Genomic DNA, 17,725 nt, shown 5'->3' with positions numbered 1-17,725 from the left:
ACCCACCTTGATGGGGGAGAGGTGGAGGTAGTCATAGAAGTTCTTCTGCTCCTCGGCCAGAGACAGGCCCACCACATCCATCAGCTTTGCATCAGTCTTCTTCACATCCGCCTCAAACTCCTTCGTCTGGTAACAAACATCGCATTACTAAATTCCCTGTCTTGTCCAACATCCCCCCCGGCTTGAGCTACATCCATATCATTGGGAAGTAGTCAAACAGGTTTATGTGTAAAAACTAAACAGTTATCTTCAACAGTTACATTTACCTGGCACTTATTCTCACCTTGCACAACAGATTCTAGTAAGTCAGGCTGAAGAAGTATATGTGAAGGATGGCTGTGTGCCCTGCCTGCTCAGTGTGTGCGCAGGCGTGTGTATTTTTGTGGTGTGAGTGTGTGTGTGTCAGTGTGCGTGTGTGCACATGTATGTGTGCACTTATAGGGGAATGCTGACAGTCCCACCTCCTGCTCTCTTGACACTGGCTCCCCGGAGGCGAACAGCTCCAGCAGCGCATTGAGGAATCCCTGGTCCACCTTTACAGCAAACTCCTGGATGAGGACCTTGGCATACCTAGCAACAAGCACCACACATACCTGACAGAAGTGTACCAACATGTGCTTGTGACAGGCACAGACGAAAGAAATACTAGATGTACTGTAAACAGACTGATAAAGAGGACTTACTTGATCTGTGCAATATTGCTGTGCTCATGTTTCCTCTGCATCAGACTGATCTCTGTGAAGGGCTTGGGCACTGAAATCACAACACATGTTCTCATGCTCTCCTCATAGATTCTTTGTAATAAATCCTACACACTGAAATTCTACAAAACAGAAAACCAGTATTTAATGCTTGACAATACAGTGTTATATTACTGACCACTCTCTGCAGCCACCGACTTGGGTGGAGGTATTGGGGCTAGTATGGTGGGGAATACGGCTCCCTTCAGCTGACTGTCCAGCTGCAGACGGTTGATCTTGGCATGGAACTGCAGCTGGTGGGCTGATGTCTTGTACTGCAGCCAGATTCCATCTACAAAACTACGCCGGATCTCTCGCTTGTTCGGCTTAAACATCATCATCTTATCTTTGTTGCTGAAGTCCACCTGAAACAGATAAATCAATGAAGTCTCAGACAAAGGCAACATTATTCCAGTTGTCTATCGAGCTTAGTAACTGACATTTTTTCTCCTCTCCAACATTGTCTTGCGTCACTGATTGCAGTAAGATTGATCATGCAAGGCACCAAAGAAGTCACAAGACGCTACACCCTATCTAGGCCAGCCACTGTAGGCTACACCCAATCTAGGCCAGCCACTGCAGGCTACACCCTATCTAGGCCAGACACTGCAGGCTACACCCTATCTAGGCCAGACACTGCAGGCTACACCCTATCTAGGCCAGTCACTGCAGGCTACACCCTATCTAGGCCAGACACTGCAGGCTACACCCTATCCAGGCCAGACACTACACTCTACACCCTATCCAGGCCAGCCACTGCAGGCTACACCCTATCTAGGCCAGCCACTGCAGGCTACACCCTATCTAGGCCAGACACTACACTCTACACCCTATCTAGGCCAGCCACTGCAGGCTACACCCTATCTAGGCCAGTCACTGCAGGCTACACCCTATCTAGGCCAGCCACTGCAGGCTACACCCTATCTAGCCCAGACACTACACTCTACACCCTATCCAGGCCAGACACTACACTCTACACCCTATCCAGGCCAGCCACTGCAGGCTACACCCTATCTAGGCCAGCCACTGCAGGCTACACCCTATCTAGGCCAGTCACTGCAGGCTACACCCTATCTAGGCCAGTCACTGCAGGCTACACCCTATCCAGGCCAGCCACTGCAGGCTACACCCTATCTAGGCCAGTCACTGCAGGCTACACCCTATCTAGGCCAGCCACTACAGGCTACACCCTATCTAGGCCAGCCACTGCAGGCTACACCCTATCTAGGCCAGTCACTGCAGGCTACACCCTATCTAGGCCAGACACTGCAGGCTACACCCTATCTAGGCCAGACACTACAGGCTACACCCTATCTAGGCCAGACACTGCAGGCTACACCCCATCTAGGCCAGTCACTGCAGGCTACACCCTATCTAGGCCAGCCACTGCAGGCTACACCCTATCTAGGCCAGACACTAAAGGCTACACCCCATCTAGGCCAGACACTAAAGGCTACACCCTATCTAGGCCAGACATTACAGGCTACACCCTATCTAGGCCAGACACTGCAGGCTACACCCCATCTAGGCCAGTCACTGCAGGCTACACCCTATCTAGGCCAGCCACTGCAGGCTACACCCTATCTAGGCCAGCCACTGCAGGCTACACCCTATCTAGGCCAGCCACTGCAGGCTACACCCTATCTAGGCCAGACACTACGCTCTACACCCTATCCAGGCCAGCCACTGCAGGCTACACCCTATCTAGACCAGACACTGCAGGCTACACCCTATCTAGCCCAGACACTACACTCTACACCCTATCCAGGCCAGACACTACACTCTACACCCTATCCAGGCCAGACACTACACTCTACACCCTATCCAGGCCAGACACTACTCTATCCAGGCCAGCCACTGTAGGATACACCCTATCTAGGCCAGACACTACACTCTATCCAGGCCAGACACTGTAGGATACACCCTATCCAGGCCAGACACTACACTCTATCCAGGCCAGACACTACACTCTACACTCTATCCAGGCCAGACACTACACTCTATCCAGGCCAGCCACTGTAGGATACACCCTATCCAGGCCAGACACTACACTCTATCCAGGCCAGACACTGTAGGCTACACCCTATCCAGGCCAGACACTACACTCTATCCAGGCCAGACACTACACTCTACGTCCTATCCAGGCCAGACACTACACTCTATCCAGGCCAGCCACTGTAGGATACACCCTATCTAGGCCAGACACTACACTCTATCCAGGCCAGCCACTGTAGGATACACCCTATCCAGGCCAGACACTACACTCTATCCAGGCCAGACACTGCAGGCTACACCCTATCCAGGCCAGACACTACACTCTATCCAGGCCAGACACTACACTCTACGTCCTATCCAGGCCAGACACTACACTCTATCCAGGCCAGCCACTGTAGGATACACCCTATCCAGGCCAGACACTACACTCTATCCAGGCCAGACGCTGCAGGCTACACCCTATCCAGGCCAGACACTACACTCTATCCAGGCCAGCCACTGTAGGATACACCCTATCCAGGCCAGACACTACACTCTATCCAGGCCAGCCACTGTAGGATACACCCTATCCAGGCCAGACACTACACTCTATCCAGGCCAGCCACTGTAGGATACACCCTATCCAGGCCAGACACTACACTCTATCCAGGCCAGACGCTGCAGGCTACACCCTATCCAGGCCAGACACTACACTCTATCCAGGCCAGCCACTGTAGGATACACCCTATCCAGGCCAGACACTACACTCTATCCAGGCCAGCCACTGTAGGATACACCCTATCCAGGCCAGACACTACACTCTATCCAGGCCAGCCACTGTAGGATACACCCTATCCAGGACAGACACTACACTCTATCTAGGCCAGACACTGCAGGCTACACCCTATCTAGCCCAGACACTACACTCTACACCCTATCCAGGCCAGACACTGCAGGCTACACCCTATCTAGCCCAGACACTACACTCTACACCCTATCCAGGCCAGACACTACACTCTATCCAGGCCAGACACTGTAGGATACACCCTATCCAGGCCAGACACTACACTCTATCCAGGCCAGACACTGCAGGATACACCCTATCTAGCCCAGACACTACACTCTACACCCTATCCAGGCCAGACACTGCAGGCTACACCCTATCTAGCCCAGACACTACACTCTACACCCTATCCAGGCCAGACACTACACTCTATCCAGGCCAGACACTGTAGGATACACCCTATCCAGGCCAGACACTACACTCTATCCAGGCCAGACACTACAGGCTACACCCTATCTAGCCCAGATACTACACTCTTCACCCTATCCAGGCCAGACACTGCAGGCTACACCCTATCCAGGCCAGACACTACACTCTACACCCTATCCAGGCCAGACACTACACTCTATCCAGGCCAGACACTGTAGGATACACCCTATCCAGGCCAGACACTACACTCTATCCAGGCCAGACACTACACTCTACACCCTATCCAGGCCAGACACTACACTCTACACTCTATCCAGGCCAGCCACTGTAGGATACACCCTATCTAGGCCAGCCACTGTGAAGTAGACTCACATCAAACTTGTTTTCCAGCACCATCCTGGCATTAGGAGTCTTGCCTACAGCCAACTCAGCCAGGTGCCTCTGGTAGGCCATCTCCAGTACCATGCCATCCTTCATCTTGATGGCCTTGTAACGCTTCCGCTTCTCCTCCCAGATGATGCCAGAACTGAAACAGTGGAGTACAGATCAATACTCTGTAGCAGTGCTAAGGTGTAGCAAATTATATTACCTGGTGATACCTGGTCTCTGTGTACACACCTAGTCTCTGTATACACACCTGGTGATACCTGGCCTCTGTGTACACACCTGGTCTCTGTATACCCACCTGGTGATACCTGGCCTCTGTATACACAACCAGCCCATGTATACACAACTGGCCTCTGTATACACACCTGGTGATACCTGGCCTCTGTATACACAACTGGCCTCTGTAAACACACCTGTTGATACCTGGCCTCTGTATACACAACTGGTGTCTGTATACACACCTGGTGATACCTGGCCTCTGTATACACACATGGCCTCTGTATACACACCTGGTGATTCCTGACCTCTGTATACACACCTGGTGATACCTGGCCTCTTTATACACAACTGGTCTCTGTATACCCACCTGGTGATACCTGGCCTCTGTATATACAACTGGCCTCTGTATACACACCTGGTGATACCTGGCCTTTGTATACACAACTGGCCTCTGTATACACACCTGGTGATACCTGGCCTCTGTATATACAACAGGCCTCTGTATACACACCTGGTGATACCTGACCTCTGTATACTCACCTGGTCTCTGTATACTCACCTGGTGATACCTGGCCTCTGTATACACACCTGGTGATACCTGGCCTCTTTATACACAACTGGTCTCTGTATACCCACCTGGTGATACCTGGCCTCTGTATACACAACCTGCCTCTGTATATACACCTGGTGATACCTGACCTCTGTATACTCACCTGGTCTCTGTATACTCACCTGGTGATACCTGGCCTCTGTATACACCTGGTGATACCTGGCCTCTGTATACACAGCTGGCCTCTGTATACACAGCTGGCCTCTGTATACACAGCTGGCCTCTGTATACAGACCTGGTGATACCTGACCTCTGTATACTCACCTGGTCTCTGTATACAGACCTGGTGATATCTGGCCTCTGTATACACACATGGCCTCTGTATACACACCTGGTGATACCTGGTCTCTGTATACTCACCTGGTCTCTGTATACACACCTGGTGATATCTGGCCTCTGTATACACAACTGGCCTCTGTAAACAAACCTTGTCTCTTTATATACACACCTGGTGATACCCAAGAAGGCCACTTCCGTCTGATTGTAGTTGTTGACAAGAGACAGGCCGAGACCCTGTATACAAATATTCACCTCTAGCTCTATCCTTTCCAGCTCACCAGCCTAGGAAGAAATGTAAAACAACATCACAACACAGAGTTTTACAAAAGCAACATATGTCTCCATAAATATATAACTTCTTATAAGCAAAGTATAGTTGTACCACATTAATTAGTTGAATTAGTTTATCACTTACCTGTTGTGCAACAGTTGCCAAGGCCAGATCTTGAGTAAACAGCAGCACTCTTTGCATGCCGTCAAGGAATGACACCCAGTAAACCTTGGTATCCGAGTCGAAGAAGAACTCCCCGATACCATCCTGGAGTATACAACGCATCACTGTCAGTCACCTCCACACCTAGCATACATGACCTTACAGCCACCATACCCCACTCACCTCAGCCTACATGACCTTACAGCCACCATACCCCACTGACTTCAGGATACATGACCTTACAGCTACCACAACCCGCTTACTTCAGCCTACATGACCTTACAGCCACCATACCCCACTTACTTCAGCCTACATGACCTTACAGCTACCATACCCCACTGACTTCAGGATACATGACCTTACAGCCACCATACCCCACTGACTTCAGCCTACATGACCTTACAGCCACCATACCCCACTTACTTCAGCCGACATGACCTTACAGCCACCATACCCCACTCACCTCAGCCTACATGACCTTACAGCCACCATACCCCACTTACTTCAGCCTACATGACCTTACAGCCACCATACCCCACTGACTTCAGCCTACATGACCTTACAGCCACCATACCCGACTGACTTCAGGATACATGACCTTACAGCCACCATACCCCACTGACTTCAGGATACATGACCTTACAGCCACCATACCCCACTGACTTCAGGATACATGACCTTACAGCCACCATACCCCCCCACTTACTTCAGCCGACATGACCTTACAGCCACCATACCCCACTCACCTCAGCCTACATGACCTTACAGCCACCATACCCCACTGACTTCAGGATACATGACCTTACAGCTACCACAACCCGCTTACTTCAGCCTACATGACCTTACAGCCACCATACCCCACTTTCTTCAGCCTACATGACCTTACAGCCACCATACCCCACTGACTTCAGCATACATGACCTTACAGCCACCATACCCCACAGACTTCAGCCTACATGACCTTACAGGCACCATACCCCGCTTACTTCAGCACACATACAACTACAGCAGTTTCTAAAAGTTACACACCAGCCTTCCTGCACATACACCTGCTGTATCTCTTCAAATGAATACACATACTTTTATTGAGAAGGATACTTTCATAGTATTGCATTGTAATTATATTAGCAGTAAGTCTGGAGTATCCTGGAGTATGATTATAGTCAATCAGTCTTTAGCAGTATTTTCCATGTAAAGGAGGACATACCTGGCTGAGATCATTCTTGACGTCCTTCTTGTTGCCACAGGTGTAGACCATCTCCCTCTTGCCAAGCGAGTTCTCCCATGTATACAGCTGGGTCTGGTTGGGGCCCAGTTCATGCACACTGTTCTTCACACCGCTGTAACACAAACAAACCTGCATTAACACAACACCACCATCTAGGTATTTCATGCAATCTGCCTTGTACAGAGATTCAAGATATTCAAGATTTATCCCAGCAGGCTGTAAATAACAGAGTCTGGAAGTATGACAGCGATGTGGGCCTCAGTATAACCGGCAATAAGTGACTGAGGCAGGTCATTGAGACTGATTGCTATCTGGTGTTTGATATTTACCAATCCCCAAAAGGTCAGGGTGTACTAGTCTGTGCATGACCCTTATCTCCTATAGAGGTCAGGGTGTATTCTGTGTATGACCCGTACCTCCTATAAAGGTCAGGGTGTACTCTGTGTATGACCCGTACCTCCTACGAAGGTCAGGGTGTACTTTGTGTATGACCCGTACCGCCTATAAAGGTCAGGGTGTACTTGTCTGAGTATGACCCGTACCTCCTACGAAGGTCAGGGTGTACTGTGTATGACCCGTACCTCCGATAAAGGCCAGGGTGCACTTGTCTGTGCATGATACCTACCTCTGAAAGAAGGTGAGCGAACTCTTGTCTGTAAAGTTGACAATCTGTACAGTGGCCATGCCAGACTTGTAGGCCTTGAAGGTAGTCACCATGGCACTCTCAGTCACCTGGCACTCCGTGTTGATACCGCCATACTAGACACAACATACACAAGGTACAACATTTAAAAACACAGGATAATGTTGATAAGCCTTCCCCCAGTGTGTGACAGATAAACAAAAATCAATCGCAATTGGATCCTGACCCCACCCCTCAACCCCAAACCTTGTTAATTAACTAATGTGCTCCACGCATTCCATGCAACTTCCACAGACTACCCACCTCATTGTTGAGGCGCATGAGAGAGGTATGAGCCTTGTTGATGAGGAACCCTGCCGTCCTTTCATCACTGTCCTTCACTTTGGCTTTCATTGTCATTTCCTTCCCTGACTGCTCAGGCCAAAATGGAAGACACTGGAACACATAAACATCACAATCATCATATTACTGACAAACCAAGACAAACATGTCTGCTTGTTTGGAGCCTGCGGCTCAGTTAGATGGACATGTCTTCTGGCTGCTTGTACTCACCTTCCCAGGGACAACCTCCACCCAGTACTGTGGCTCAGTTAGAGGGACATGTCTTCTGGCTGCTTGTACTCACCTTCCCAGGGGCAACCTCCACCCAGGACTGTGGCTCAGTTAGACGGACATGTCTTCTGGCTGCTTGTACTCACCTTCCCAGGAACGACCTCCACCCAGTACTGTGGCTCAGTTAGAGGGACATGTCTTCTGGCTGCTTGTACTCACCTTCCCAGGAACGACCTCCACCCAGTACTGTGGCTCAGTTAGAGGGACATGTCTTCTGGGAGCTTGTACTCACCTTCCCAGGATCAACCTCCACCCAGGACTGTGGCTCAGTTAGAGGGACATGTCTTCTGGCTGCTTGTACTCACCTTCCCAGGAACAACTTCCACCCAGTACTGTGGCTCAGTTAGAGGGACATGTCTTCTGGCTGCTTGTACTCACCTTCCCAGGACTGTGGCTCAGTTAGAGGGACATGTCTTCTGGGAGCTTGTACTCACCGTCCCAGGACTGTGGCTCAGTTAGAGGGACATGTCTTCTGGCTGCTTGTACTCTACTTCCCAGGACTGTGGCTCAGTTAGAGGGACATGTCTTCTGGCTGCTTGTACTCTACTTCCCAGGAACAACCTCCACCCAGTACTGTGGCTCAGTTAGAGGGACATGTCTTCTGGCTGCTTGTACTCACCTTCCCAGGGACAACCTCCACCCAGTACTGTGGCTCAGTTAGAGGGACATGTCTTCTGGGAGCTTGTACTCACCTTCCCAGGAACAACCTCCACCCAGTACTGTGGCTCAGTTAGACAGACATGTCTTCTGGCTGCTTGTACTCACCTTCCCAGGAACAACCTCCACCCAGTACTGTGGCTCAGTTAGACGGACATGTCTTCTGGCTGCTTGTACTCACCTTCCCAGGAACAACCTCCACCCAGGACTCTGTCTCTGTGGCCTCGGTACACAAGATGGAATACTGGAACATAACATGGAAAGCATTGAGTAAATCTAAAGACATCTACACATGAAGGATGTAATAGAATTGAGCAGTATCATCAGTAGTTTCATTCAACTTTATAGAGGGCCAGCTGTGCACAGCATGACGTGTCACTTTCTCTACTTCGAGGAGTCTTACCTCCGCAGTGTTGAGCATCATGTAGAATGGTGTGAATGTTACGATCTTGGTGAGACCAGACGATGTTAGGCTGATCTTCACACCCACCTGAAGTACATAAATACACAAAAGTTAAAAAAAAGCATTTGCAACTCCCTCTTCACTGGTGCATTTGAATGAAAATGGAGGAGAGAGATTAGCAAGAAAAGGCGATCCAAAACAGCAGCAACGTTATATATTATGCAACTGCAGTCCAGTCAATACCATAGCACCCAAGACAAATTGCAACAAAAATATTTTTCAAGTGATTTTCACCCAGAATCTATCCAATTATACCAAAGGCACAGAGGATCATGGCCCCTCTGAAGCATCTTTGTGAGATTATGATTTGTTTAGTTTTTGTTTTTCTTGTTTCATTATGCATGTCAAATGAAAGCCCACTTCATAAGCTTTTCAGAAACATATCATTTGCTATGATAGAGAGAAATAAACATCTTGAGAACAAAAACAACATGATTTTAAATGTAATATAAAACGATTCAAGTCTTAAATATAATTAATAGAATAAAGTATCACAAATCAATTACACATAACATAAACACTTCAATAATTAAAAATTGAAATTAAAAAACAAAATGTCAAGTAGAAATAAAATTGGTGTTTGGTCAGTTTTGCAGTTACAAACTTTTGTTGTCTCACATGAAGTACAGTAAATTCCATTGCAAGTGACCTAGGAACCAAAACAAGGTCGTAACTATGACATGATGGTGATGTTTTATCACACATATAGATTAAAGGACAGTATGAAGAAATACAATATTGAAAGAGATAACTCATCCTATATAAATATCTGTATAAAATTGAAAATTTAGAAAGAAAGCTCTCGGGTCCTATCTGTGTTAGGCATTGGGCACTATTTGTGGTAGGCTGGAGGTGAGTGCTATAAAACCACATATCCCAAGTTTTGTAGAATTTTCCTATTCGGAATATTCTATAAGTAATACGTTACCACTGTTATACCGAGGCTGTTGTCTCCCACAACTGCTGCTATAGCCAAATCTACCACAGAGATCTCAATTACCTCATGCAGCACGTGCGTAGCCACCTAGCTGCCATGTGTCACCCTTCACTCTTGTCTCTTGCGAGAGCAAGTGCTCGGGGGACGGACGGGCGGGCAGCAGCCCAGTGGTAACGTATTACTTATAGAATATTCCGAATAGGAAAATTCTACAAATTACATTAAGTAATACGTTACTACTGTTATACCGAGGCTGATAGTCCTGCACCATGACCGTGGAATATATTTATTTTATGAAAAAAACATAATCTAGAAATGCATACAAAAGCAAGTCTAGCCAGCTCAAGCTAGCTCTATTCCAAATCAGCATAGGGAATTTTATTTTTATTTTTAGAGTCAAGAAGGATATTGTGTAATATAAGATTTCAGAGACTAAATGTTAGTCTACGAGGCTGACTACCACAGTAGGCGATGGGGAGCACCTACAACCCGAATCCTGACTGCTAGCGTTCCTTCCGACCAGCGGAAGTAAACACCAAGGCGGAAGCACTCGATGCGCATGCACCTAGCTAGGCGTTACCCTATAGGAATACCAAAGCACTGTCAAGCGCATACCGTAAGGCTCAATCGTCATTGCCAAAACGATTGGTGACTCCAAACGGCCCCACTGGATAGGTATTTCATCGCGGCAGCGGATGAGAACACTGTATCCGCGTGAGCTTAATCTTAGATCAGGTTAAACAGTCGAAAAGAGGGAAATTAATTTCATTCAGACCGTATATCCCAGAGCAAGCCTACTTAAAGTATGCATTAGGCGCGTGACCTAATTCCAGTATTTGTAAGCATGCATCACAAGGTTGGGATACACGACAGACAATTAAATACATAATTGTCAAAATACAAATAAGGACAAAGCACACAAAAAGCCGCCCTCACCTGTGGTGTGAGTGCGCTGGTTTGGGGGACCCCAACTCCTGTACCCACGGCAGTGGGAACATTGGAGTCGACCCAGATTGACCACCGTGCAAGGTCTGACGCCTGAGGAGTTCGAAATTGCGCTGGGCACACCCCTTAGGTGCCCGCTTGCGCCGCGATCCGCGGGCCAAGACGGTGCACACTCTCCACGACGGCATCAGCGACCTGTTTGAGGTAATGATTGGCAAAAACCGAGTCAGAACGCCAGTAACAATCATGAATATTCTGCAACAGAGATATTCGAGTGTAGGGCAAATGTTGCCGCTAGCGCCCTGATCTCGTGCAGGTTTGACCCCGCTACCGGTAACCCCCGAGACCGGTACGCCAGATTGATGACAGAGCGAAGCCACAACGCAATCGAGTTGCGAGTTATGTCAACCGTGCGATTAGGGTTACACGATATGAACAGACGATCACGCCCTTGTCTACGTTCATTCGAAGCCTTAAGATAATACTTAAGGGCCCTAACCGGACACAGCGCTCTGTCCTCAGTATCAGCAAGATGTAAGATTTCTTTGAGTGATCTTACAGTGAATTCTCTCTCCGTTTGCCCGATTCTCTGATTCTTGGCGACGAAGCCCATGAGCAGGCCCAGGCGGACCGCTCCTTCGTCACCCCTATCGAATCGTACCTTGGCGACATTGAGTGCATGAATTTCGGATACACGTGCCGCCGTGGCAAAGGAGAGGAGAAATGCTGTTTTCCAAGTCACATGCCGGAACACAGCACTATGCAAGGGTTCATACGGAGCTTCCGTAAGTGATTGCAACACTAGGGAAAGATCCCAGGCCGGAGCCCGAAGGCGGCCCTTCTTAAGATCGTGCTGTTTGAAACCCTTAATAATACCCCGTAACACCGGCTCTTTGGAGAGACTGGCAACCATAGCAACGTCCCGTACCGTAGCAACGGACGAGACATAGTTGGCAATGGAACCCCCGGAGAGTTTCCGGGTCTCTCGCAAGTGAGACATGAAACGAGCAATATCCTGCACAGATACCTTATCTGGCGAATGAATGTGATGTTTACAACACCACTTCGTGAAAATAACCCAACATGCATTATACACCTACTGGGTAGAATCACGATGCATACTAACGTATGCCCGAGACACCCGGCGAGAAAAACCTTTACTCCTCAGACGCTCGGTGACAACATCCACACGTGCAGATTGAACTGCCCTGCGTTTGGATGAAGCTGACGGGTGTGAGGGTGGATCAAGAGATCCGGTCTCACAGGCAGTGGAAGTGGCGACTGCGTGACCTGGGTCAGCAAGTCAGGGTACCACGATCTGTTCGGCCACATGGGCGCGATCAGTAACATTCGACAGCGAACTCCGCACACCTGGGATGTGACGGGCGCGTATCTGGCACGGGACACTGTCCACCAGAGCGTAAAACTCGAACGTGAGATCGAGTAGCGAGTGACTGTGGGTTCCCCCCAGTTTGTTCACATAGGACACTACCGTCGTGTTGTCGGTCGCCAGCATGAGCCGGGCGTCGACGAGACGATGCTTCCAGTGATTGACTACGTTGAGCACTGCCTTGAACTCGAGACAATTGATGTGAAGACCTAGTTCGTCTACGCACCACAGCCCCGAGCTCACCTCCCCCTCTAGATGGGCGCCCCAGCCCACAAGAGAGGCGTCTGTATACAGGTTCAACGTGGCCCGGTAGGACCGCATAGAGACTCCTGATAAGACATTGTAAGGGACCGTCCACCACTCCAGATGCGGTCGGAGCCGATCCGGGAGGGTGACGGTCGCACTGTTCACCTCCGTTGCTAACAACTGGATTAAAAACCGTTGCAGCGGGCGGAGTTGGAGACGACCCCGTTCGGTGCAGTCCTGGGCTGATTCAAGTAGCCCTAACAGCTGTTCCCAAAAGTGAACAGTCTGTTGCACCGCTAAGACTTTGGCAATCATCGCCTGAATCTTGTGCCACCGGTCTGGGGGGGAACAAAGAGGCGATGGGACACCGTGTTGAACCGACCTCCGATGAACAGCAAGTTCTGAGAAGGGGTTAACTCGCTCTTGGGGAGATTGATAATCAACCCCAATTGCTCCAAGAGCCGACGTGCGAAAACGAGATTGCTTGACAGGGTGTCCGTCATTCGATTTGCTACTAGCGAGTCGTCCAGGTACGCGAAGTACCGGACACCCCTCCTGTGGAGGAACCCCACTAGTGGGGTGGTTAACCGGGTGAACAGCCAGGGAGCGGACGTGTGAATCATTCTGAGTTCGGTACTGTCCTACTTGGGAACGAGATATATCCTGGAGGAAAACCCCGGTGTTATTTCTGGTAGAGCTAACTCCCGTACTGCCCCTTCTCCACCAACCTGCCGATGGCATCGGCGAGGATGGGAAGATCGGTTTCCGAATCGAAACCTGCCAACGGGGCAACCGTGAGCGGCGGATTCGCTTTGAGATCAAGCCGATAGCCGTACCGAATCGTGTTGGCCACCCACGGGTCGTCGAACACTTGTCTGGCTCCCACTGGGGAAGGAGAGGGGGCCCTGACAAGCTGCGGCAGGCGCAACTGTCCAGGGCCAACCGAAGTTGGCGCTGTCGGCATACGAACCCCTCCAATGAGAGTCACCTGGAGGGGCCCTTGCCGTCCTAAGACGACTTGGGCTTCCCCCAGTTCCCCGTCTTCCCACGAAAGGGCAGCTGATTGCCCATACCGGAGCCCTCAGGGCGGGGCTACTTCCCAGAGGAAGAAGAACCCGACCCCATAGACCTACCGGCCGCAGCAGCTTGGGGCGCGCTCCGGTTAGGAGCGGCACCCAGGCGCCTATGCAGGGACCCAACAAGAGCAAGTGTGTGCCGAGAGTCCTCGGCAACGTACTCCAGGGAAGCATTTAAACTGAGCAGGCAGTTGTAAATGCGCTGGTCACGGTCCGTGAGAGAACCTACGACCAGACTGGCCGCTGCAGCCAAGTAAGTGTCTCCGTGAGACATGGAGTGCCGAGCGAGGGCGTCCAGCTGGTGCAAGGTAGCTTGCGTTACCGTTGCAGCCGGTGGGGCACGGACACCCAACCGCTCAACATGGGCCTCCGCGGTAGGACCAGCCTCAGGAAAGGCAAGGTCATGTACCGGGAATAAACCCTTTCTCCATGACGTCGGAGGCAATGGGAGACCCCGACCGGAGGCCGCCGCGAGGGTGTTCTCCAAGGAAGGCTTGATACCGCGCAGCAAGGTTGATGCGGGGAAAGCAGTGTCGGAAGACTCATCGTATACCTCGGAGGAACCCACAGTCGTGGATTCCCCGCGGTACCGGCCGGGGCATGTCCTCAAAGAGGTCATAAACCATGGCCACGCGGTCCTTAACCGATAGCGGGAGCAACGGTTCGGGGGAAGGACCGGTGACCACGGGAGCCGCCGCCGTACCGGTGGACCCCGCGGCCACCAAAGTGGCCGGGGACGGAACAGCCAGCGGCCTATCCTGAGATAAGGCCACCAGCTTGGAGTCCACAAGTTATGCAAGTAATGCAGCGACGGAATCCCCGGACAGCCCACGGGCCGCCAAGGGATCCGCCGCAGCCGTGGTGGTGGTACCCGCAAGGGGACCCCGACCGGACGAGCCGGCCACCACAGGGGTGGAAACGGACTGCACATACAGCCGGTAGCACTCGCTTGCGGCACACCCCGCAGCTCCTGGTTGCGGGGGTAGAGGGGGTGGAGGACGGCGAAACATCCATGTCAGACATTTTGTTTGTACTATGAACAAAGAGCAAAACATGGTTACAACACACGCACCACAAATAGTCACAAACGAGTATTTTCACAAGAAAATAAACGAGCAAAGGGAATATAGAACATACACATATAACATATAGAGGAATAAGTGATGTAAAAACCCCAAGATACACTAGAACAGGGGAACGTAAGACGCAACGTGCATACGAGACACCCCGCAAGTATATAGAAAAAAAAGGGCGGGAAAAATATTTCCTTTTGGCGGGAAAAATATTTCCAAGCGTAGTTACAGCAAACGCCCCGTAAAAGCACAGTTTATTAGAGAGAATAAACAGTAATAAATATCACCGAATGGTCGGAGAAACAGGAACGCTTGAGCAGTTTATTGTACGTCTTGCTAGAGCAAGCGAAGAGACAAGAGTGAAGGGTGTCACATGGCAGCTAGGTGGCTACGCACGTGCTGCATGAGGTAATTGAGATCTCTGTGGTAGATTTGGCTATGGCAGCAGTTGTGGGAGACAACAGCCTCGGTATAACAGTGGTAACGTATTACTTAATGTAATATACTTCAACAATATTTTTATCTCACCAACATGTTTCAATCAGCTACTGTGAATGAATTCAAACAAAATGAAAATTGTTAGAAAACAGCTGAGGTTAACTTGTGCTGTGCCATGTGACTTTCATTGACTCGGAAAAAGCATGCAGCTTTTTGCTTCGAAGCAGGGTGTAAGGTTTTTATTCTCCCACTCAGACATCCACATGTAGCCTGTCTTCTTCATGGCGGGGTATGAGGGCTTTATTCCCCAACTCAAAAATTTACTTCCCTACCCAGGCATAGTGTTTTATCAAGATAATGTTGAACCAATCAGACCTCAACATTCTGACATAGTGGCATGATAAAAAGAGGTTCTCACAAGAGTGTGTTTGGTGATGGTAAATATCCTGTATTAGGAATAAACATTAAATTTAAATAGCTAAATACATAGTGTTTATTCCTAATACAGGATATTTACCATCGCCAAACACAAACGTGATTACCTCTTTATCATATAATGTCATTCTTCAATTCTGTGCTCGTAAACTCTCTTCCCCTCTCTCACAAACATTACCTAGACATTGCAAGTTTTCCTGGAATGTGCACATTAATATAAATTTCGTCAGAAGGTAAGTGACGAGTCCGTCGGACAGTGACAACAGTCAATATAGTTCCATGAAACCTGTTTCTTATTGAGTAGCGCACCTACACATAGGCAAAACAACAATTGCCTACACAAATTGTTTCTACTTACCTTGTGTGGCAATCCACTAGTCTGTCTGCTAGAGTAACTGCACTTTATCAAAGGGAAGTTACTCTAACCCTAGTCTATGAGACGTCACGTTTGTTTAGAGTCTGCCTGTCCTGTCATGATGTTACAAAGTGCAGTCAGACAGACACACAGCGACAAAACGAAACAAGGTTACAATCCGTACATATTTCGGCCAAATCCACCTGTTTTAATTTGGGGAAAAGGTTCCAAGACGCAGAGGTCTAGAAGGAAGGATATGGAAACTGATCCTGCTACTGGTGCTAAGCTAGTGTCCTCGCTAAATTGTTTTGCAATTTATATCTCTAAAGTTGCCAAAACTTGTAAAATGCCTTAGCTACGTCACAGTTAACCACTGATATTTGGTATATCAGACTATTCTTTTGATAATGATAGCAATAATCCAAGTAAATTCACCAGATTCAGATGGTTAATTCTGACTAGATCTCCAAATGCCAAGGGTGACATCATGTTTGTTTGTAAGCACTGAAAGTAGTCCCTATTTGACCTTTGATATTTGCATCTCTATCCACATTGACACCAACAGATATCGTTTTTATCAGCTGGCTTTATCCTGGCGAAAAACATACCCATTATATGATAAAGGGCATTATCTGTGTGACAGCTGCAGGTGTGGCTTACCTCAAACACTCTCTTGTTGCTCTTACACTGCACTGTGCCTGAACTGCCCACTGTGTCCAGGGAGAACTTGTCTGACCAGTCCGTGTCACCGATCTTCAGCTGGGCCTACACAGCATCGCATAAAGCACCTGGATCACTACATCCACACACAAAACTGCAGGACATAAAGCACCTGCATCACTACATTCACACACAACACTGCAGGACATAAAGCACCTGCATCACTACATCCACACTCAACACTGCAGGACATAAAGCACCTGCATCACTACATCCACACACAACACTGCAGGACATAAAGCACCTGCATCACTACATCCACACACAACACTGCAGGACATAAAGCACCTGCATCACTACATCCACACACAACACTGCAGGACATAACTGAAGAAATACTGTACAATGTGGCTGCCACAGATTTACAAACAGAAAGTATGAGAAGGTGAACCATGATTTTATACAAATATTAAGGTCCCAGTACTGAATGTTATGTTACTTCAGACAACAGAGAATGGGAAGTGAAACACGATTAAGCTAGTTGTTACAAGTGGCATGTCGTTCCCTGTCACAGCTTACATCACCGTACCACAGTGTGGTCATCACTGGGTCACATATATCTACAGCTGTGGTGCCTGGTCACAGCTTACATCACAATACCACAGTGTGGTCATCACTGGGTCACATATCTACAGCTGTGGTGCCTGGTCAC

General features: G+C 49.2%; 1 protein-coding gene across 7 annotated transcripts in view; it reads right to left on the bottom strand.

Annotated features, from left to right (window-relative positions):
• The window catches only part of LOC124116680 (vacuolar protein sorting-associated protein 13A-like), a 150,126-nt gene that overhangs the window by 32,774 nt on the left and 99,627 nt on the right, over positions 1-17,725 (bottom strand). For all 7 annotated transcript variants that reach the window (XM_048395128.1, XM_048395131.1, XM_048395132.1 and 4 more), the window contains 13 exons: positions 17,014-17,118; positions 9,399-9,485; positions 9,177-9,239; positions 8,030-8,161; positions 7,709-7,842; positions 7,063-7,195; positions 5,838-5,960; positions 5,592-5,704; positions 4,300-4,453; positions 880-1,105; positions 684-753; positions 462-570; positions 7-126 (listed from right to left, as the gene is read on the bottom strand). In XM_048395128.1, coding sequence (XP_048251085.1) covers positions 7-126; positions 462-570; positions 684-753; positions 880-1,105; positions 4,300-4,453; positions 5,592-5,704; positions 5,838-5,960; positions 7,063-7,195; positions 7,709-7,842; positions 8,030-8,161; positions 9,177-9,239; positions 9,399-9,485; positions 17,014-17,118 — 1,569 coding nt within the window. The remainder of the gene's footprint in view (positions 1-6; positions 127-461; positions 571-683; positions 754-879; positions 1,106-4,299; positions 4,454-5,591; positions 5,705-5,837; positions 5,961-7,062; positions 7,196-7,708; positions 7,843-8,029; positions 8,162-9,176; positions 9,240-9,398; positions 9,486-17,013; positions 17,119-17,725) is intronic.

The sequence above is a fragment of the Haliotis rufescens genome, unplaced genomic scaffold, assembly GCF_023055435.1.
Source record: "Haliotis rufescens isolate VD_foot unplaced genomic scaffold, xgHalRufe1.0.p SCAF_14, whole genome shotgun sequence".
Classification (NCBI taxonomy): domain Eukaryota; kingdom Metazoa; phylum Mollusca; class Gastropoda; order Lepetellida; family Haliotidae; genus Haliotis; species Haliotis rufescens.
This window is presented reverse-complemented; position numbering and strand designations above follow the sequence as displayed.